Here is a 22545-nt window from a genome sequence, read left to right as displayed (position 1 = left end):
TGACAGCTCAAATTTTGACCATAACCTGTCCCATCACTAAGCAGGTGCTTGACTTGCCAGTGGATAGCTGATTATTATTTGACAGTGCTTACTTGAATAGTAACACAATTTTCCAATTTTGCTTGCTTCTCCTCTCCACTCTTAGGGTGCAGCTGGTGAGAAAGGATCAAAGGGAGACGTGGTGAGTCCAGTAATCTGTCTTATTTATACGTCTCCATTCCTGTACTCAGGCTTCAGCTTGGTTAGCGGCTGCTGGGAACATTTGCAGAGGAAGAGAGAAAAGGGGTGTTTGTTGGTTTAAATGTACCATGCTTCATAATCATAATGCTCTACTGTGTTTACCGCATGTCTTTGGAACTAAAAGCCGGCTGTACAGCCACTCTTGCCTTGTGTGTGATTTTTCCATTGGGCCCTTTTAATAGGATTTGGTTCTGGTGTGTGTGATGTTATAAAAGCCACTATAGTGTGTCTTGAGAGCCAAGGCTTTGACCACAGAGTGCTGATGCACAAAGCTGGATAATCCTATAAAGCAGCAGACATATCTGCCTGGATAAAGCCGGGGTTTTGCCAAGTGGTGTGAGAGAGGCTCCAGGTGAGACATGATTGACACAAACTTTTGTCCTCTTCTATTCTCCAGGGTGTCGTTGGTCCCAGAGGAGATCCAGGCCCTGCTGGCCCCCCAGGACCCCCTGTGAGTGCTCCAATGATCTACATCATGTCCTTCTCAGTGCCAGTTATATTCCCTTTCTTTTCCTTTCACCTCTTGCTCACCTCTCTGTGCTACCTCCAGGGACCCCCTGCAACAATGGTTCAGCCCTTGCCTATCAGGGAGGGCAAGCGAAAGAGACGAAGGCACTCCGATCGGGCAGGAGGTGCAGCCCCATCCAGGGAGGAGGATGTGAATCTGGACATGGAGGAGCTCCTCCAGGGAGATCAGCCTCTGGAGGACACTGAGGGAATGGAAGAAGTCTTTGCTACCCTTGCCTCTATGAAAACCGAAGTGGAGTTGATGAGGAGGCCCTTGGGAACCTTTGAGAGCCCTGCCCGGACCTGCAAAGAGCTCATGATGGTTCAACCTGATTACAAAGATGGTTAGCAATGACACTGATTGATCCTTATTTTGCCATCAGCTTTTTGCCACCATTAAAGTTTTATCCAAAGTAGTCTTGGAAAAACTGGACACATGGCAGATATAAACACATACTTTAACATTCAGCCCTTTTTAAGTAGAAATGCTGTTTGTCATTTTGACAGCTGCATGTTATCATCATGTTTTTCTCGTTATATTAACATCTGGTGCTTGATTGATTGATGTCCTTTTTGGGCACCTTGTAGGAGACTACTGGATAGATCCTAACCAGGGCTGTCATCGAGACTCCATCAAGGTCTACTGTAACTTCACAGCTGATGGAGAGACTTGTCTCTACCCTGACAAGAGGATTGAGATGGTAAGTCTCCAATGTCTTGCTGTCAGCCGTTACAAAGCCTACCTCATCATATTATATCACAGCACAAATATCCCTTATGTCCTTTGAGCCTAAAATTATACTCACCATGCTCTCTCTCTCTCCCTCTGTGTGTCTAGGTGAAATTAGCAGCGTGGAACAAAGAGAAGCCAGGAAGCTGGTACAGCCAATACAGGAGAGGCAAGCAGGTATTAAAAAAAAAAAAAAAAAAAAAATTTAACCTCCCCTCCTACTATTAATTTCAGCTGGCTCCAAATGTGAGGATGTCTTTTTCAGCTAAATTACTCATCCTAATTGTGAGTGTTCAAGTGATATTCAGGCATACGATTGAAACAAATGTGCAGGCATGCGTGTGTATCCACCCCTGTGCACATGACTGCATGTGAATGTTTGTGTTTATTTGTAAATTTGCTCACTGTATAATTTGGTATTAACTTAGTAGTATATGTGCAATGAGAGAGCTTATTTCGTATTGCCAGCAGTTGGTTTCTGCAATCAGAATGACTCACAGTCACTGGCAGCTCTGTCTCATTGGCTGGTACTTAGGGCAGCACGCTTAGAGCACTGGCTTTTCATGTGCACCTGATCAGAGGTCTCATAACCCTCTCAGATAATCACTGAGCTGCCAGCACAATTGCGGTTCACTGAATTTCTCACACAGAGTGCTTGAATTGGCTTAGATTTTTTTCCTTCCCTTAATTTCCTTACTTTCTACTTTGCTTTCCCTGTCTGTTCTGATTCTGCAGAGAATTTGCTATAATTTTTTTTCAATCTTGCTTAAAAACAAGCAGGGAAATTTGTAATTTTTGCGATGGAAACACAATTAGAACCTAGTTTCTGATACAGATTATAGGTTCAGACCTGTTTTTTCTGTGGCTTCATGTCTTTGAGAGAAAACCTGTTTTTATGTATTTCTTCTCATTCAGTGAGATTTTGTGTTGCTTTAAGGAGATGCTGGCACAAAGTTGTGGCATTAACATTCTCTGCCCATGTAGCACTCTAATGTCTTTGTACTTGTGTCATCCAGTTCTCCTACAATGACAGGGATGGGAACCCTGTACATGTAGTTCAGCTGACCTTCCTGAAACTACTGAGTGCCACGGCCAAGCAGAGCTTCACCTACACCTGCCAGAATTCGGCAGGCTGGTTTGACAGCACCTCCCGCTCCTACCAGCATGCCCTCCGCTTCCGGGGCAGCAATGATGAGGAGCTGACGCAAGCCAAAAGCCCCTTCATCAATGCAGTGCATGACGGATGCCAGGTCAGTGCCGGGACATGCCAGGGACAGGGAATAGCAGGGAGGGAGAGCGCTAGCTAGTTGAATTAAGCTGAGCAAATACTAATAGCTGGCTTTAATGTTTCTCTTTCAGTTCCGCAAAGGTCAGGAAAGGACTGTTCTAGAGATTGACTCCCCCTCAGCAGAGCTGCTCCCTATTATGGATGTGGCTCCAGCTGACTTTGGCAACAGCAACCAAAAGTTTGGATTCCAAGTTGGACAAGTATGCTTCAATGGTTAATATCTTGCCAGCAACAAACAAACAAAAAAAAAAAGACCTGCACAGCAAGTTTTCAGTGAAAGAAACTGGAGTTTTACCGCTGCCCCAAGCAATATTTATTACATTATGTTCCTGTATGTGGTGGGTTTGTGGTATATTATTTAAGATTCTCCAACAGCCAATGAAATAGGTTCTATGGCTTTACAACAATAAGAAGAATGGCAAGAAAGAGGACATGCATCAGTGGGCACAAAGCACATTTACCAAAGGGAAATATTCCAGTTAGCTATATTTAATTTTAAGTGTTTTTGTTTATTTTTTATTTTTTTCACGGTTTGAGTGTTCTCTTACTGATCCTCAAGAATTATGAGGACTTGACCACTTGACAATGACCACTTATAAACAAGACAGATCTGTCCGATCATGGAAAGGAAGAGTCTGTCATTCTGTGGTATGGGTCAGTTAAGTGGGACTTTTCAGATCATGAATGAACTAGTTGCTACCTATTGTTTTCAAAAGACTGAGACTGAAGAAATCAGAGACGTCATCATACTCATTTGCATGCTCAGATTTTATTATATGACAACTGCATAGCAGTTGTGAACTAGCCTAGCATATTAATTCCACACAAGCACCATAATTAATTTCCTGTGTGCAGGAATGATAAATTGTCCCTTTTACCCTTCAACTGCAGTTTTCTCAGTGAATTACCTTGATTAGTATTCAATAGGTGTAGCTAGTTACTGAACCCGACACTTACTTGAATGGATAAGGTTGTTTCCTTTATTGGACTGCTTCCCTCCATGGGCTTGATAATAAGCTTTTTGAGCCCTCAATGTTTCCACAGGCTACAGTCCTGTGTATGTCAGACTAACATCCTTTCTACTGTGGTATGTACTTGCTATGACATACCTCAGCAACTACGTTGGGGAAATTTCAGGGCGAGAATTAATAGCATGCTGATTAAAATGTTCTCTGTTCTCTAGTCTTAACTACAGTCCGTTATACCAGGAGACATTTCACGCATCTCTGGAAAGCATTTTATAATTGCTGACATAACCTGTTTTCACTTTTCTGCCATACTCAGAGGTTTTTGTTTTTCTGTTTTGTTCATATGTTGAAATTTGAACAGAATATGTTGCTGTTCACTTGACATGATTTGCTCTTCACTGGTGCTAAAGATGATTCTGTTATTTTTGTGTCACTGTGTATGTGTGTCTCTGTGGGCAGGATTATGGGACTAGAGAGGGAAAGGGTTATTGCTCTTTCAGCAGCACGAAACACCCTCAGAAGCTGGAGACTAATCTACTGTGTGTTTTGCACATCTTCTGGTTGATTGTGCCAATTTCACATGGCCAGTGAAAGGAGGTTAGGGACAGTTCAGAGCAATGTGATTGATCGCTTTAAAGGGAAAATGCAACCTTATTTGCAACCGAATTTACACTGTGCTGTCCCAGTGATTTTGGATAGTAAATCTAGTATTGACACACAGACATCTGTTACCCTAAACGAGAAATTAACACGTCAAGACTGAGACAGTAATTCTGTCATTACTTAACATTTTGATAAGTTGATCCATTGCAGATTTTTTTCTGATTTTTTTCAAATAATTTTTTTTTTTTTTAAATTGTAGAGCTATAAATCAGAAATTGTCCTTACACCCCTTTTAAAGTATTGTAACCATTATTCCATCATTCACTGTCTGTGGAGCAGCTACAAGATTTGTTTTTAGATGACATTGTTGCTATAGTCGGTTTCAAATGAAATCCTCTTCAAATTAACAAAGCTGCAAAATATTACAGAAATGATATATGTATGTAAATTGTATTTTACGGTTGCTTTTCCCACTGGCAAATGAAATTTCTCTGCGTAACTCCTCCGACTCAAACAGTAGACTGTGTATCCAGCATGTGTAATTTTGCGGTTCACTCCCGCTGTTCTATTTGTTTCATAGCATTTAAACATTCCACTAATTAACTGCTTTCCTCCTGTCCCATCCTGCACTGCCCCTCCTGTGTATAGTGTTTGTTGTACTAATTTTATATACTGTACAGTTATCTGAGGACTTTATGAGCAATAACCTGTTGCCTGAATGAAAAACAAATGTATTTGTTAAAAAGTGATGTGCGAATAAAGGATAAAGAATCATTTGGTTTTCTTTTTCCTCTCCAAACCCTACAGGCAGTGGTGGAAAGTAGCTCAGTACATTTACTCCAGTACTGTACTTCTACTGTACTTTTTGAGGTACTTGTACTTCACTTGAGTATTTCCATTTTATGCTACTTTATGCTTCCACTCCACTAAATTTCAGTGAGAAATATTTTACTCTCTCCCTCACTATATTTATCTGACAGCTTTAGATAGTAGGTACTTCTAAGATGAAGATTTTACAAGGTGGATAATATAACAAGCTTTTAAAATACAACACATTATTAAAGACCAAGCCAGTGTTTCCAAGCTTTTTGGCTTCTGACATCTTGCAAAAAACAGTGTGTAGTCATGGCCACATTTCAAATGAGTTAACAGGTCCACCAAATAGCTATTTTTTACCTCTAAATGTCGCACATGGTTTCATTTCAATAGAAGTTCAAATGATCCAGTATCTCCCCAAAAATCCAAGATTAGAGAAAAAGTCCAAAAACTGAAAACAGGTTTGTGTATCAGAGCTTTGTTTTATCTTCTCTCTTCTCTCCCATTAATCATCTCACAACCCCTGAGATTTATCTTGTGTCCCCGTATAGAAAACTGAATATAAAATAGTTCAAACTAGCTCCATCTCCAGCAGCTACAATAGTAACATGCTGCTCACACACTGATGCCTCGGTGTTAATAATCTAATGATGTCATAATAATGTATTAGTCAGAGGGATCAAACCAGTACTTTAATACTTTAACTACATTTTGCTGCAACTTATGTACTTTCAGTTACATAGGATTTTTCATGCAGGACTTGTGATGGAGTATTTTTACATTGCGGTATTGGCACATTTCATTGAGTAAAGGATCTGAATACTTCTTCCGCCACTGCCTACAGGTGGGTTAGGACAATATCCACGAGGGCACGTGGCTGTCTGCAGTGTCCAGACAGAGTGTAATAGACAAACAAGGCTCTTCATTACCAGCTAGTTCTGCAACATTCACTCAACAAGCTTGCAATCAACATCCCCACACAGCTGATGTTATCAACTCTGATTTGCTCCCCAGTTCATTTATTTCAATTAGCCCTGTTTCAGCCCTCAAGAGGGAAGGTGGAGGATGGAAGGATGGATTGTGAGAAGAAGAGAGGAGGTCAGTTGTGAAATGGATGAAGATAAGACGCAGCTGCGGAGATTTGGTTTATTTGGTGGAGGTAGAACCAAATGTGCTGACTGATACATGTGATATGGACAAATAGAAATGGTAAATATCTCAGTGACTATGTCTTTATACCCTCATACTCCTTCTCTCTGTCTTTCTGTCTGCCTTCATATTTCTGTTTCCACCATAAATACACACAAAAATTACTTTTTGCTCCATTGGCACATAGTCATGTGGATGCACAACACACATATATACAAAGGCACACACACGCATGCTCGCGCACACGCATGCACACGCACGCACACGCACACACACTAAAGCCTATTCTCTCACACACATTTAAGTACAAGGCACTCATCCCCTTTGGGGCCCATTGTTCAAGGTTAGCATCAATGGCAGAATAAAGGTTACCATGTTATTTTTTTCTCCTTTCTGCTCTCTTCCACTCAATTGAATTATAACCACACTAAGCTCTTGACCAGGAAAGGTCATCTGTTGCCACTACCTCAGAATAATGATCAAGCAGAAGAGCAGTGTGACTGTCAATATGGTATTTCCACAGTACTATGCCCTTTTTCTTTGCTCATATTCCATCCTCTAGTGCCCACTGTCCTGTGACTTTGTGTCTCCAAAGTCTTGTTTTTCTTCTGCTAAGAGCTGAACCTTTGTTAGATGGTATCACTTTAGTGTTATGCACAAGTATTATCTCTGCTGAGAGTTGAAAATCCTTATGCTTATAATATACAAGAATAAAGTAAAAGAATTGAGTTGTCAAACATGACAATCATTTGGAAACAACCAGTACACAGTCTCTCCACTGCACAGAGATAAACCAGCTTGAGTACAGCAATGAGAAGAGCTTTTCATCCAGCTGATCCCAGAGCTCAGCTCTGTGAAATCTGTGGAAATCCCATGAAATTGCACTCCAAGAGTAAATTTGTATTTCATGCTACAAATACAAACATACATACAACAATGCTAAAAACCATAGATGAACAAAAGCTTCTAGAATCTAGAAAACAACCTAACATGATATATGTTGTTTTGCTTCTCCTTCTGTTCTGTTGGTGTGAATAGAAATAGAAAATATGAACGATGCCTGTATTTGACTTTTTGAACCATTATCATATTGTGAGGACAGATAAGGATTGCTTAACATTTGTGTTGTGAATGCTTTCAGCTTTATAGCAGCATTTAAAAATGAACCATTATTTGAACAAATGGCTGTGACTTTTGAATTGGTGAAATTGTTGAATTTTGTATCAGAACAAAAGTATTGATTGGGAGCATGATCTCTGGAAGTCACAACCCCTGTAGCGCTCTGTCTTTTAATACAATGTGAACAGAATTGTTGTTATATCTTTGTAGTATCTCTTCTGCTCGTATCTAGAGTGTGACACACTGAACCTGATGCACGCTGATCTGCAAACATTATCTGTGTTAGATACAGACTATCTACTGTCACTTTGTAAGCTTCACCATACAGATCTGAAAGTGTTAGGTGTTCTCTTGTGCTAAGCTCTTGGCCAGCTCTGCATTGCTGTTCACTGCTATTCCATCAGTGATTTGTGCAGAGCTGTGGGTCTATGGTTTAGAGTTGATGAGATACTTTTTGGGCCAGGAGTACATAACCCACAGGCAGCAAGATCCTTAGTTTCTACATATTGGAAACAAGATTGTCTCTCCTATTCCATCTCTCTCCTCTCTTATCTCTCTCCCTCTCTGGCTCCCTCTCTCTCATGCTCTTCTCACATCTGTGTCTCATTATTCTGGAATTGAAAATGCTAGAGATTTTTCTTTGTTGTTTGTTGGACTGTCTTGTCTCCCTCCAATACTCTCTCCTTCTCTAGTTTTCCCTGCCCTCAGCTTCTCCCCTGTGACACTGATTCTAACTAAGCTGAGCATGTCACAAAGTCACAGTGAGAAATGAACAAATTAAACAGACGTTCAGATTAATGAGAGAGAGTCAGCAGGAATATCAACATTTCCGGGTGAACAGGGCCATTCCCTTGGTTTCAACATATCCATCCAAATGTGGATGTTGTGTCACAGCAGATAACAGCAGAAATTAATTTCCATGCCACTGTTGTGTATATGAGTGTGCATGTTGCTCTCAGTTTAGCATCCTGTACTGTACAAGTGGGGAATAATGTGGATCATCTTTAGCTTGCGCTAAACATACTTGATATATACATGTTTGTGTGGGTATGTGAAATCATGAGCATTTGCAGCTGAGAGGGGGTACTCTTATTAGTGTGCATGCAAGCACCTTTCCTGCCAGGTCCCATCCACAGCTCCTTTATCTCAGGAAGGGTGGAGGGAATCATTTCCGCAGATGCCTTTTCTATCAAAAGCGCTTATCGACAAAGCTAACATTAGTAAAGCAGTTTGAAAAAATGACTTGAAGGCGAGGGAGGGCAATAGAAATCCCTGGGCGAATGGACAAAGAGCTTGGTGATGGTTTGGAAGCCCAAGGCCCTGTGTGTGTGAGAGTGTGATGATTATCTAGCAGACAGAGAGCCCAGATTCAAACACGGCATGAGAACACCCCTGCCGCCTCCGACACACACACACACCACTCCTAATTTGCCGTCTGCTGCAGCCCTCAAAATCCACCACCACAGCCACAACTGCCTCTACTGCCATGCCATCCTCACTTAACTTAGTTCTTAGTAAAAGGAGGAATGAGTTGTCTGCAAGCTCCCCCAGACAGCCAAAGTAATCAGTGGTGTCTTATTTACCAGAATAGGGGAGGGACATGGTGAGAAATAGAGGGATGAGGAGAATGAGAGGGTAGGAAGAGAGAGATAGAGAGCAAGTCATTCACTTGACACGCCTGTATTGTATGAATCATTCAGGCCAATTTAAACATGCACAGCTGTTCATAAATCCGAGGCAGACTGAACAAACTCAGCCCTGATCAGGAAAACAGGAGGAATAGTCACAGGAGACCTGTATTTGGCTTTGTGGGTGCGTGTGTATGTGTGTGTGGTTCTGATTTGTTAGTGAGTGAGAGTAAGTGAGGGAGTGAGTGAAAGAGAGAGTGGTAACTGCATGACCCCATCGCTCAATAGAAATGATTTTTTCCCATAAATCAGACGAGGCAGCGAGAGAAAGAGCGCATGAGAGACAGAGACAGAGTGATTCAGCTGTGGGAGTACACTGGCTCAGACCTCAGTTGAAAAGCAAGAGAAACTAATCGTTTCCATTCACTTCAATGAGTCTGGCTGTTCTCATCTGTGCCCTGAATGCAAAGAAATCCTCATCTTCTCTCCACCTCTCCCTCCGTTACCCCTCCACTCTCCCGCCCCTTTCTTGTCACTTTTCCATCTCTCCCCCTCTCTGAATGATCAGTGCACACTGTCCTGTATCAGTTCCTGTGGCGGCACTGACATGGTTGTTATTCTAACCAAGAGAATCAGACGAGGCAGCATTTCATGGGCACCTGGACACTTTTCATAAATCTTGCAAGGCAGAGGTGACCTGCAGAGGAAGCAGAGATTGTTGTGTGGCAAATCAGGAAAGAACTGGTACTAAAAAACCTCATTTAGTCTGAAGAAAGATATAGACAAAATACCTTGTTTGAGGGGTGAGGGTGCTATAGTGGTTAGAGACAGAAATGTATTTTCTGTCACTCATACATAATTACCAATGCAATTAAATCTCTCTGTACTTAAAACAGCAAAATAGATAAGGCCCAGTAATCAATACACTTGCTGAGGGGGTAAAGTGCATCCCTTTCTCTCCACTTATCGGTGCAACGGGCAGCGTTTGAATTATACTTTCATATGTTTCACAGTAATGAGGACAATTGGGCCTGACTCTGCTGCTCTTCAATAATTCAGAACCAACCTGAGACATGAAGCAATGTTCTGAATCTGCAATTGGGAATTATTCTCGCAGTCACTCGTTTTTCTATGTGTCTGTCTTTCTCACCAACTCTGATTTGCTCTTTCAACCTCGTTTTCTCTTTTTTCATACTGTATAGTATACAATCACATTTTGCAGCTCAAAAGACCCATGCCCTTGCATACACTCTCACAGTTTGGTCACACAAAAATGTGTTGGTGGCTTTGACTTGGTACAGAGTGTATGCAAGGGCACAGGAGTAATCAGAGAGATTTGGGTATGGCACATTACTAATAATCATCACTACTGCTCTTGAAAGATGCCTGGTATTATGTTTTGTTTTGTTTTGTTTTGTTTTTGTTTTTTTTTGAAGGAAGCAGAACCTGTTAGGATGATCATTTCATAATCAACAGAACACCTTGTGTTTAAGGTAACTATCTGCCAAGGCCTTTCCTATAATTCAATAGCTCACATAAATACAGTGGGTTCTTGAGTAGTGTATTCCACCATGTGAAAATAGAAGTGCTAGTCTTTGTTACCGATAAGCCCTGACCTGTTTTTTTTTTAGTAGACTAGCATAAAAGCAGAAAAAGCAGGCCAATGTTAACATAAAGTCACTATCATTAAGAAAAGTCTTTGTGCTGGTGTTTCATTTTATTTGGCTGTTCGACACACCACGCAGCACAAACAGAGGTCTTTAGTTAAACCCCCAGTTGTCTATCCATGTCCTCTAGGATACATCAAACAGCCATTTCTAGTCAAGTCTCATGTGCATGCCTGTTTCAGCATTAGATGAAAGTGCAGCAATGTACTGACTGACTGCTTCGCTGCCTGAATAAACCAGAAGCTACTCTGTTGAAACCACAACGCTTCAATGTGAATTCTACTGAAGATGCAGGATTCACTGATGCTTGGTGTGCTGTATATATATATTTTTTTTTTACATCTTTGCATTTGTGTACAAGCATTACAGTCATGTTATGGAGTGAATGTATGCACATTATAGAGAGATTGTGTGTTGATGTGTGTGCCTATGCTGCTGCAGAACTAATGAGAGACTAGGGGTTTCAGGGTTTCAGGTGCTGGTGCTTTGAGAGAGAAGGTGAGTGACAGGGCTCATGAATAGTGATGGCCGACAGCTGCTCATTAACCAAGAGACTGTCTGTCAGCCAGCAGACTGGAACAGCAGCCCTGCCCTTCCCCTATGTGTACGCACACTTGCACATAAACACACACAAGCAAGAAAATACATGCACATTTGCACAAGCTCATGCAGATGTGCCCACAACCACATGACCACACATGTACACACACGCACACACACACATAGAGTTCGTATCCCCTTCATCTGGCTCCCCTGTGCCTGCTGTGGAGCGGAGGCCAATCCTACCTTTCCCCTGACACCATGAGCACAGTGTGCCCATTACCTATGTGCTCACACTGCTCCCACCGGGGCAAGACCCAGACTGAATATGGAAACACCTGCCAGATGTAAATTCTGAATGAGGCCCAGAGTGCAAAAGGTACAAAAGATTAAGGCTAAGGCAGTTCCCACAGAGGAACTGATATTCACTTTTTAAGTGCTTTCAGACTGTCGTGTTGAAGAAATATCTGTCACCTTTACTGTCTGCCTCGCTTTCATTTTGACAACCTTGAAAAGATAGTTGAAACTCCAACACAAGGTGACCTAGAAACTATACGTACACGTGTGTGTTTCATTACTTTTCTAATTGTGTCACACTGTTCAAAATAAATGGCATATAGAGATAGTAACAAAAAGTCAGCAATTCAGTGGTGGTTGCATACAGGATCACTATACTGTGGATGAGTTCCTTGAAATCAGGCTAGGAATATGGTTGGTCTTGCCACATTGTGGACAGTGCTGGAGGCCCATTTAAGAGGACAATGTAAGACTGATGTGACACATTGAAATGTGAATAACATTGACAGCGACTGAGAAAGACAGCATTTACTGTGTTGATTTGAAACATCTTTTTCCATTTCAGAATCAAAAGCTGTCAACACATTTAAAGAAAAAAAAACACCCTTTTTTATCAGAGTGGAATATGTCATCATTCTTTTCCTAGTAGATTCATGTAGTTCAGTAACAAAAATAAAAAGCACAAAGGAAGAACCCAGCACTCACTGTTGTTTCTCTATTAGTGACACAGGTCCAGAATGTGAATGGTGTCACTACCATTGCAATCTATCCATGGATTTGAGAACCTTGGTTGCTGAATGATAAATAGCAAATCAACATAGAATAACATCTACAAACCTAAATCTTGTCTTATTTTTTCAAATACTAAGAATACAAGTCTGCAATCAAAGATAGCAAAGCACCCCTGACACCTCCTGCACACACCCAAGTTATTGATCAAATATGCAACATACAAAAGCTTAAATCTGTAGCCTTCTCTAATTATCTCCTTCTGCAGCTGTGAGGGGTCTGCAGTGATGGTGACAGAGTTTTTGGTTGTACTGAAGTCTTCTGGTTATTTAACTCATGGATTGCAAAACTTTGTGTAATATGGGGCTTGTGTTTGATGCTTGACTGAGCCAATGCTTGATGTGTGAAAATACAAATATGGTGTGAAATGCGTTGATTTCAGTGTCTTCACTGGTTCCACTTTGAACTTACGTTACTGGCACTGTCAACTAAGGTGGCTGTAATACAAAAAGCATGAAAGGCTACCTGTCTCAGTAGCAAGATGGAGAAAGCATCTTCACATTACAGCCTCAGTTATCCTGCCAGTTTGTTTAATAAATGTGCACAAATATATAGTACAGACAATGCCTAAATTTGCATCAAGCAAAATGTATTATAGTAACACTGAATCAAAAGACACTCAGTAATGTTAAAAGGCTGGTAGTGCTGCTGATACCTTTGACAAACACCTTACTTTCCCATGTAGCCCGGTGGATTTTTTCATGGCTCAGATGCAACTTATTATTAGCATAATATCTCACATATAGTGAGAGAGTGAACTTCAGTGGGATGCCCATGGTGCTCTCTTTCATTTGGATGTCTATGCTCCAGAGTAACTTACAACAGGACATGCACCGAATGCTTACAAAGGCCTTGGCGGTTAGGCTTAACAGGCAGTTTATTTAGAACAACGATCAAAATCTTTGTAAAGTCAGCAGTCAGGCAGGTAGAGCAAACAAGCTGGAAGGGCTGACTCAGGAAGGCAGGAAATAACGGATAAGCTGCAGGTCAGACATGTTGGCAATGTGTTTCAGACAGGCACAAAGATAACACAGATTATCTGGAAAGTGCACTAAAGTCATTTTAACTCATGTTTGCTATCATGTTATTTTTTATTCTAATGGTGGAAAATGACTGCTTAAAGCTTTTATTGTACAGTAGAGTACAATTTATTTATTATGTATATTAGCCTCAAAACCGTAATATATGTTCTTCTATCATGTTATTCCAATTTCCCTGCTCACATGATCATGATAAAGTCAATTAAATGTTAAGATTTATTATGTTAGAATGTCGCAATAGTTTTAATTCCTGTTTCTGCTAAATAACAAACAGAAATGATTTCACTTTTACCAGACTATGATGAAGTTTGCAAAAAAAAAGGCTTAATGATAAATGTAGTTACCTTTGTTAATAACCGGAAAGAATGTTGATAAATTATTGTACTTGCTTGTCTAATCTGCTTACATCTTGCTTTTTATACATAACATGGTACTGTCTCCACCTCAATTAGCATACCATATCATCTGAAGACTTCTTTAGATTTGTTTGAGCAGCCAGTAACTACCTTCTACGGAAGAGAAATGGTAATGCATGAAGACCGCTCATTCTAATTTCACTTTGATGCTAAACGTCTATTTGGGCAGAGAGCATCCATTTGAAAATCACTCTCTCACAGTTCTTAAAGCTAACTCTTATGCGATTCAAAGTAAAGGAACAATGAGGCAGTAAGCTATAGATGGCAATGCATGCAGCAGCGCCTCTAGTTAAAAGCCTCTGATGGAATGCTCCTTTTGTTTGTAATCGATCGAGAGAGAAAGGCATCCACCGTGTAATTGTAGCCTCATTTGATCTCAAATAAACCAAGCTGTCCTACACAAGGGAGTGAGCAGGGCAAGGATAAGCTGGAAACACCTTCATTACACCAAACACACACTCCAGCACACTTACTTCCTTGGTCTTACTCTTGCATGCACACACACAAACACACACACTCATTTGCACACTCCTTTTAAATTATATTGCCCTCCCTCTGCTGGTCTGTCTTTTTCTCCAATCTCACTCTGTGTCTTGTCTTCAATCATACTCAACAAACAACTACACACACAGGGCGCACACACACACATTCACTCTCTCTGCCTATCTCGGAATGATCCTGGGATTGATTCTAGTCACACTAGAGTGGGGCGAAATGAGCAGTCACTCTGAATAGGCAAAGGCGTCAAATAATACAGATATGAATGTCGGAGGAATAATTGAAGAAAGTGTTTTATATGTAAAAGACAGAGGGGGATGGAGTGGAATTGAATCTCAGAGAAAATGAGGAGCGGGTTGTGTCTCAGGGGACCGACTCACAATGCCTGAGCCATGTTTGAAGAAAATCGAGGATAATTAGAGTGGTCAGTGGCTTCCACAGGGCCCAACACAACTCAGCCTCACTCTTCCTTTATCTGTCCTTCATTCACTCTCTCTCTCCATTTGTTAGTCTTTTTTTAGCATCTCTCACTCAATTGTCAGTCTATGTTCATATACCCCATGCCCCTGTTTTTCCCTCTTTGTCTCTGTCTCTTGCTCTTTCTTTCATCCAATCCGTTGCTTTTCTATTTGCACTTTCCATGCCTAAGTTTTTATCTTCCTATTTTACTCCTTCTTTTTCCGCCTCCTACCATCCCACTATCCTTCCCTAAGCACGTGCAGAGCTCCATCAGGGGAGTTGCTCAGATATTCCAGGCACATATGGACAGCACTGACAGGCATAAATCATAAGTATTTTGAAGTGCCCATACAGGGTTCTTCAGACTGCTTGTCTGACCAGTACATGAAATCCCTCACTTCTACTTCCAGTTTCGTGCCAAATCTCTTTCTCTTACTTTTCATTACAAAGTGTCAACCTCTGCCTCTATAGGCTTTCTCACTCTTTTTCCCTGTGCCTTTCATCGTGATCCAACTCTGTGTTAATACTAATGCATCTTCCAAGCCCTCCATGTCTAAGCACTGTGCACTCACAGCCTGAGAGGTGACTGATTTTCAAAGGAGCTGCCAACCCACCGCACCACAGCAAAGTTGTGAGCCTCTCTGTGGTCTGATCCCCTTCGCCTTATCCCTTGTTTTTTTCACATTACATACTGGCTAGCCTGTCGGCATGACAACAACACATCTCTATGGCAACAGACTACCAAGCAGCTAGATTCCTGGGTGTTTGGACATGTAGTGTTGCTTCAAGCTTTCCCTTGGTCCCTTGGTGGCGGGACAGGAGATGACAATCAATATTTCCTTCTGAGCCAGAAAGGGTTAAAACCTCCTCTTACTACTCTCACAGGCACAATCCACTATCTGCACCAGAGTACCAGGCATTATATAGGCCTCAAGTTACTCGGTGCATAACATCGCAGTGAGTAACGTTTCAAAAACAAAATAAGAAATAAAGCTTCCCAATAACTGCTAACCATTCATTGCTCTGTTTTCCAATTCCAATCAGCTGTAAGTGTCATCATAAACTCAGATTACCTCTGACTAATACACAGCTAGTCAATATTGTACAGAGATGAAAATCATCAAAAAATCAATTTAAGCGTTTCGAAATCACAGAAGGGATTCCTGAAGCTTCCCATAAGCATTTGTCTCCCTGTGTGTGGCCACAAACCGACAGGCAACACAAATAAATCTCCACGCTCTGCTCTGTCCTTGTGCTCTCTCTCCCTGTGCCCCTCTCCAGATGACTTGTCCTCTGTCTCCCTCTCTCGCTCCAAGTCCCTGGATATTGATTGGGACCCTACTGGAGGGAGCTGGAATAAGATAAATAAGGAGTCGGTGGCCATGAACAGCTCTCTCACTCACTCTAACATGAAGGTAAGGATAATCATCTGCCAGACCTGAGAAAGCAGCCACGTATTTCTTAAGCCACTTTCACCCAAATGACCTCACCTATCACTTTAGTCAGAAGGATCCCCAGTCTCAACCCCAAACATGCCACAAAATCCATGGGATTCAGGGATGTTTTGATGACACTGGTTGAAAAGTGTTTTTGCACAACTCGTCACCCTAGTCATATTTTCACATAATGAATATAGTTCTTAAATGAAACCAACTGTAAAACATCCCATCATCAACACAGAAATAAAATGATGTACAGCTGCAAACATTACAGGTACTTTCTGTGCAGTGGGAAAATGCATCATTTAAGCAGGTGGCTGCCTGTTTTCACTCTGCACTGGACAATTATCTAAGTAGTCCACAGGGCGTCAAATTCCTCTACACAGACTAGAGCTCTATCAAGCAAGCCAAATTTTACTGAAATGCAACAAGGAATAAAAATGATTGATTGTCACACACCACTATGTACAGTAAAATGCTGTTATCTGCACACAAATACACAGGCATGCGTAAAGTCATCTGTAAACACGAGCTCACACAGTGGGGTAAATAACTGCCAGTATCTCTTGCAGCATTGGGAGCAGTAGCGCGAGGCTTCTCCTCAGATTTTGAAAGCCCTATCTGTATCAGGAACAGCAAACCGAAAAAAGCAATTTGCTTTGTCACACACAGACATGCTTGACTACACTGAATAATTGCACTGTAGCTCTGGAAAGAGCTGTTTTCCTTTTATCTAATGAAGGCCTTCAGGGGAGGGAGCACGGTTGTGTGAGTGTGTTTTGTATCTGTATGTGTGTGTTGTGTGTGCATGTATGATATGCAATGTATGTGTCTCTGGGCTTCTGTATGTATGTGTCGACGTATATAACTGCAACAGAGAGATAAGTGGTTGAAGCGTAAAGAAGATATTCATTGCTCTGTCTCTATCTGATCCAGTCCCGCCAGTGTCCCTTTGCCTTCCTTCCACACTGTTCCACTGCAATATATTGATTTATCAAATCTGCGTGTTGCCTTTCAGCTGTGTCCAGTTCCACGTCTAAGGCAGTCCCCTGATTCAATAATGCAGAAGCAGAGTGGAGAAAAAAGCCCCTGTGCCTGGCCTCAAACACTAACTCCTGAGAAGTGCTGAGTCCACACTCTGCTGCCTGCTGGCCTGCCTCTGTGGAGCTTGGCAGAACGCTGTGGAAGCTGGGGGTACAACTTCAACTTCGAACAGCTACTTAACTTACAGTACAGGAGACTGGAAGATGCCCTAGTAGGGATTTGAAGAGTCAGGTTAAAGACAAACAATGTAAAGGAAAAAGTTAGACTCTCCTTTCCCTTTGTGACTGGACTACAACAGCAGGACCAACCCTATGTCTGTAGCTGACTGACTAACTAAATGATGAAGTTATGCCACAGGTCAGCCAGCCGAGTGTTGGAATTTCTGTTGGTTAACATGTAGTCTTAATGGGCTGCATTTCAGTCACCATTTCATTTTGTAATGTTGCTCACAACTATATCTAGAGGCAAATGAGAAAACATTGTTTGATCATCGAGGGCAGAAGCGAAAGGCATGGAGATGAGAAAAGTGTGAAGGAAGACAAAGAGAAAACAAACATTAGGGAAGAAAGGAAGCACCTTCTCTAATGACTGCTTATGTGTTCAGGAAAAGGTTTGTGAATTGCAGTAATGGCTATAAAGCATTTGTTCCACGGTGGAACTGTAATTAAGCCATCAGCGACAGTTTGGAGTCTTTAACTTCATAATGAGGCTGAATGTGCGCAGTTCGTGCTCTGTGGATAAGCTGCTGTAATCACTTCTATCTGCTTAATTATGTAAAACCATTCTTTTATCCTACTAGTGCTTCTCTCTTTATCTCTTCCTCTCTCCCTCTCAGTCTCTGTCACAGCCTCATCTTTTGAAAATAACTGGTACCATAAAAGCATAAGGATGCAGTAGGAATGAGCACTTGTGCTGGGAGATATCAACCTGAGACTACTATGCTGTGAATTGTCAGTCCAAATGGCTGCTGGGAGATAAAAGTACAGCCAGAACTCAGTGTTAACAAAGGGCACTATATAAGGGAAGAGGTGTATTAGCTGCAGCTACTTTAAGAATAAGCACAAAGCTCTCACCACCCTGAGGAGCTTATTATTACCTTTCTCCATGCCCTCCTTAGTATTGGTCAGAGGGACAGCTCAGTAGGTGTAGGTATTGTATGAGGCATTTTCCTTTCTTCTCCCTCTCTATTTCAAGTTCATTTTAGAGTTCAGGTCCAAACTTCACTTGCGCATATTTCCTGAATTACAATATGGGACTATTATTATCACTAGTAGTCCTGCTTCGGTGTAACGGAAGTGAAGATCCATGCTGGGTGCTGCAGGTTATTTACAATAGAAGTAAACACCATCTACCGCCATGTCCCTAATGGAGACAACCTGGTTGTACTCTTTTCAGATAGATGTACTGTACATCAAAGCTCTCCTTCTAGCACTTCACGACACTACACCACGACGTGCTGCACACACACAAACACATCTACTCACTCACACACACACACACCTACCCTTGAGAACGTGGCAGTGGAGAGTGAAATCTTGTGATGCTTGAGAACTTTACACCATAGACAGACTGCAATGGGGGGGAAAAAGCCCTAAATGCATGAAAAAAACGTGAAGCTGCTGCTGCTTCAATGGAGCAGAAAAAACAGTAGAGGAAAATGTCAACAACAAATAGCTGCTGGTTTCTATTGCTGCAGGCGACATGGACTTTGGTTACCTCATGTTTCTTTCCTCCCGCATTATGCATCATCTTTTCATCCAATTAAACACAAACACGGGCTACAGAGTACAACTCAGGGAGCATCTTCGTACTGCTCGTTCTGGGAGAAAAAGAAAGAGGAGGGAAACAGAGGGGGATGCGTGATGGAAAAAGGGATGGTTCAAGATAAAGCAATGGGCAGATGTGATTGTGTGTGTGTGTGTGTGTGTGTGTGTGTGTTAGATGGCTTCACTTAAAAGATGAACCTCTTGGCAGACCATCTCTATGTATCTGCCAATCTGTGCCTCCCCTCGTTTCTTCATGTTTCTGTGAGTCTGTGGAGGGCAGCAATTTGACGTTGTTTTGTTTTGATTCAGCAACATGAGCAGACTGCTGCGCAGTTCATCTAGATGATGATTGATGATGTTTGCTGAATTATGGCGGGGCGCAGACATGACGCATGGCAGGGCCTCTTCTCAGAAACCCCAACTGAACCAGAGTTGTCCTTGCCCTGGTTGCCTTGGTTACGTGCAGGTAGTAAAGTGAGACACCACAAGAGAGGGTGTGAAAAGCCATGTTTAATTCCATCTTCAGGCAGCCATTGAGGTTTTCACACCTTTCCCTCCAGGCACTCAGGCAAACATTGCTATGGCAACTGAGCCCTCTTAACCTTTTGACCCAGTGGTTGGTTAAGCTTCACCACCACTGACTTATTTTGTATTATTCTAGATGTCCAGATGAAAATACACAAGGCTTTTCTTCATCTGTATGAGAGGAAAGGGGTCAGATTTAGTGAGCTGTCTTTGCATCCCCACTGATCTGACAGGAAAAGCTTTAAAAGATGTAGGTATTTAATACTAAGAATAATTGTAAGAATTATGGCTTTTGATAAATCCTGCCATGAATAGCAAATCCAAGAATTCTGTATCATTAAACTTAGTGTCTAAATTTACAATGACTTCTGCAGGCATGTGAACTGTTGCAGTCCATTTGGCTGTACAAAGACATTACACTTTGGGGACTGCTGAATGAGGTGTTTCATGCTGTTCACATAAGCACGAGTTGATTAGATATTCATTAGGAAGCATGACTGTCAAATGCGAGATGCATACGGTTGTAATGTTTGCATAAGGCCTTTCTGTTGGCTTGGATATCTGTGTTATGTTTGCTGTAGTGTCAGGGTTAACAGTTCTCCATCTGTGTGCTTACTGACATGTTGATGTTGTAGTGAATTGTGGATGTGTGTGAGGGATTGACTATGTGTCTGTGCGTATTAATCAGTGAGTATTAAATTTAAACCAAACACTGAGAGCTCCACCGGCTTAACTATATCCTGCACGTCCGCTGGACTACCTAATATAGACGCAACATTCTGGATAATTTCAGGAAGCATATGGTCTTTCAGTCCAGCTCCGGCAGCAGGAGTAACATTACGAAGATCAATAACAACCACAAGCTCTGTTATAGGACAGACTCCAATTTTTGCTAGATGGATAGAGCAACTCATGTACTCTAACTTCACAAAATCCAATTAGACCGTCCATGTATGTCTGTGCGATGATCTACGATCTCGTCATTCGCTGGGCCTACACACCTATTTAATATTCACTATAACCATGAACAAGACAATAAGCTCCTCTTTCTCCAGCAGCTCTGTTCTACCAAGGTTCACTGTCAGAGTGTTTTTAAAATTCTGGCTTTCTAATTACAGTATACAACAAAATTGGGCACACCTCTCTGCAATATCACTAAACGGAGTCATATTGCAATTTTTTAAATGAAAAACAATTGAAATACAACCACGATGCAACAAAATTGAGTACACCTGTGATCACTGCAACGAATGTCAGTTTACTGTGATCACTGTTCAAAAACGTGCGTACACCTTTCCAGTTAAGGGTAATTACATGGATAAACTTCTAAAAAAAAACACTTGAACACCACAGCTTTGCTGAAAGACAGTTGCAACAGTGATTTGATGGTACAGGCAAAGCTTTACTACCAATAACAGAAGGCACCGTAGCTGTCCTCGAAAAATGATGGCATGCACAATTCGCTATTTATGCAACCTTGCATTAAAAAACAGATAGGTAAGTACTTCTGATTTGGCACAAGAATTATCTGTGGAAATTCACTGACTACTCAAACAGTGCACACGACATCGCACATCCAGTACAGATGGAGAGCGAAAAGAGGCCCATTGTTCACAAAACTGCTCAAAGCTGCAAGATTAAACTTTGTCAAAGAACATGAAAATAAATTTGATGAATGTTGGAAGCACATTCCTAGGTACAATGAATTAAATTTGTTTGGATCAGATGGAGTCCAGCCTGTTTGGAATGGAGCTGGACAGAACAACCACAGTGATTGCATAATGCAAACAGTTAAACATGGAGGTGGGAGCGTCCTGACTTGCTGATGGGCCTTGATGTGTGCAAAAGGTGTAGGAGGAATGACATTTATAGATGGCCCTACAAATGCAAGCTTGTGTACCCAAATACTGAATGAAAAGACTGGCAGGAAAGGAGTTTTTCAATATGACAATGATCCCAAACACACTTAAAAAAAATGAAAAAAAAATCACAGGAATTCTTAAAGAATCCAACTGAAAACATTGGGTCCAGGAGTTTTGTTTTTTTTTTAAAGCAAAAAGTGATATTGATCGGGGGTGCACTGAGTTTTGTCATACACTGTATTTGAAGAGAATTAGTTCCTGGAAATCTATTTAATGACAGGCTTGGCCCATCTTAACAACTGTGTTTTAATGCTTAAGAACCCTATTTTTTGACAAGCAGAGTGCCTGTAGGCGGTCAAAAACAAACACTCATACACACACAGAAGCACAGCGCTGGTGATTGTTAAATTTCAGGCCACTTCAAAACAGTAAATACGTTGCATCACCTCAAATATTGTAGCTACACACAACTCACTCCCTTGGAAAAACACGGGGTGAGAAATCCCAGATTAAGTCCCAGAGCATGAAATACAATCAAACACACATTAGTCAACAACTAACATAAACACTGATAATAACAACAAGAAGATGAGGAGCAATAGGAGGAGCATACAGAAGTTGATTTCAGAGCAGGCAGAAAAAGGTCTAGCCCAGAAAATGTAAATAATTGGTGATTTTAATGCCACATCTGCCTAACACAATGCAGTCACATGTGAGGTGACAGGAAGAGAGAGAGAAAATGCCTGTCTGCCTGAGAGAACACACAGTAGCCCTGAAGGTCTATTTTCTCCTTTCTCTTGGCCTTCTTGGGCTGACTCGGGGAGAAAAAGAGAAAAACGCTGCATCTTTGACAAATGGGTCATGCTTTGTTTGCATTTACCTCAGAAACAAGGGATGGACACAGAGGAGGAGATGGAGGAGAGCAACCATGAGAAGGGAGGAGTCTGTTAGTAGAGTGTATTTCCTCACCATGGCCATTAAACACACTGGCACTCTGACCCCATGCAATGACTTAACATCACTTTTACTCACCCTGACAGCCTTGGGCTTCTATATTATTCTCAGCCTCATGCTCTAGTGTGTGAATCCCAGCAGAGGCACAATCTTAGATTGTACAGTGAAATACAAACTGTGGTGAAAACAACAGCACAATAA

General features: G+C 41.5%; 1 protein-coding gene and 1 long non-coding RNA gene across 5 annotated transcripts in view; one reads left to right on the top strand and one right to left on the bottom strand.

The window, feature by feature from the left end:
- col5a3a (collagen, type V, alpha 3a) overlaps positions 1 to 5098 on the top strand; it is a 46847-nt gene extending 41749 nt beyond the window's left edge. For all 4 annotated transcript variants that reach the window (XM_041061690.1, XM_041061693.1, XM_041061692.1 and 1 more), the window contains 7 exons: positions 146 to 181; positions 638 to 691; positions 791 to 1091; positions 1336 to 1448; positions 1586 to 1654; positions 2494 to 2727; positions 2837 to 5098. In XM_041061690.1, the coding sequence (XP_040917624.1) occupies positions 146 to 181; positions 638 to 691; positions 791 to 1091; positions 1336 to 1448; positions 1586 to 1654; positions 2494 to 2727; positions 2837 to 2983 (954 nt within the window). In that variant the 3' untranslated portion in view covers positions 2984 to 5098. The remainder of the gene's footprint in view (positions 1 to 145; positions 182 to 637; positions 692 to 790; positions 1092 to 1335; positions 1449 to 1585; positions 1655 to 2493; positions 2728 to 2836) is intronic.
- LOC121197928 overlaps positions 1 to 22545 on the bottom strand; it is an 88315-nt gene that overhangs the window by 8939 nt on the left and 56831 nt on the right. The window lies entirely within an intron of this gene.

Source organism: Toxotes jaculatrix, chromosome 18 (genome assembly GCF_017976425.1).
Source record: "Toxotes jaculatrix isolate fToxJac2 chromosome 18, fToxJac2.pri, whole genome shotgun sequence".
NCBI classification, from domain to species: domain Eukaryota; kingdom Metazoa; phylum Chordata; class Actinopteri; family Toxotidae; genus Toxotes; species Toxotes jaculatrix.
This window is presented reverse-complemented; position numbering and strand designations above follow the sequence as displayed.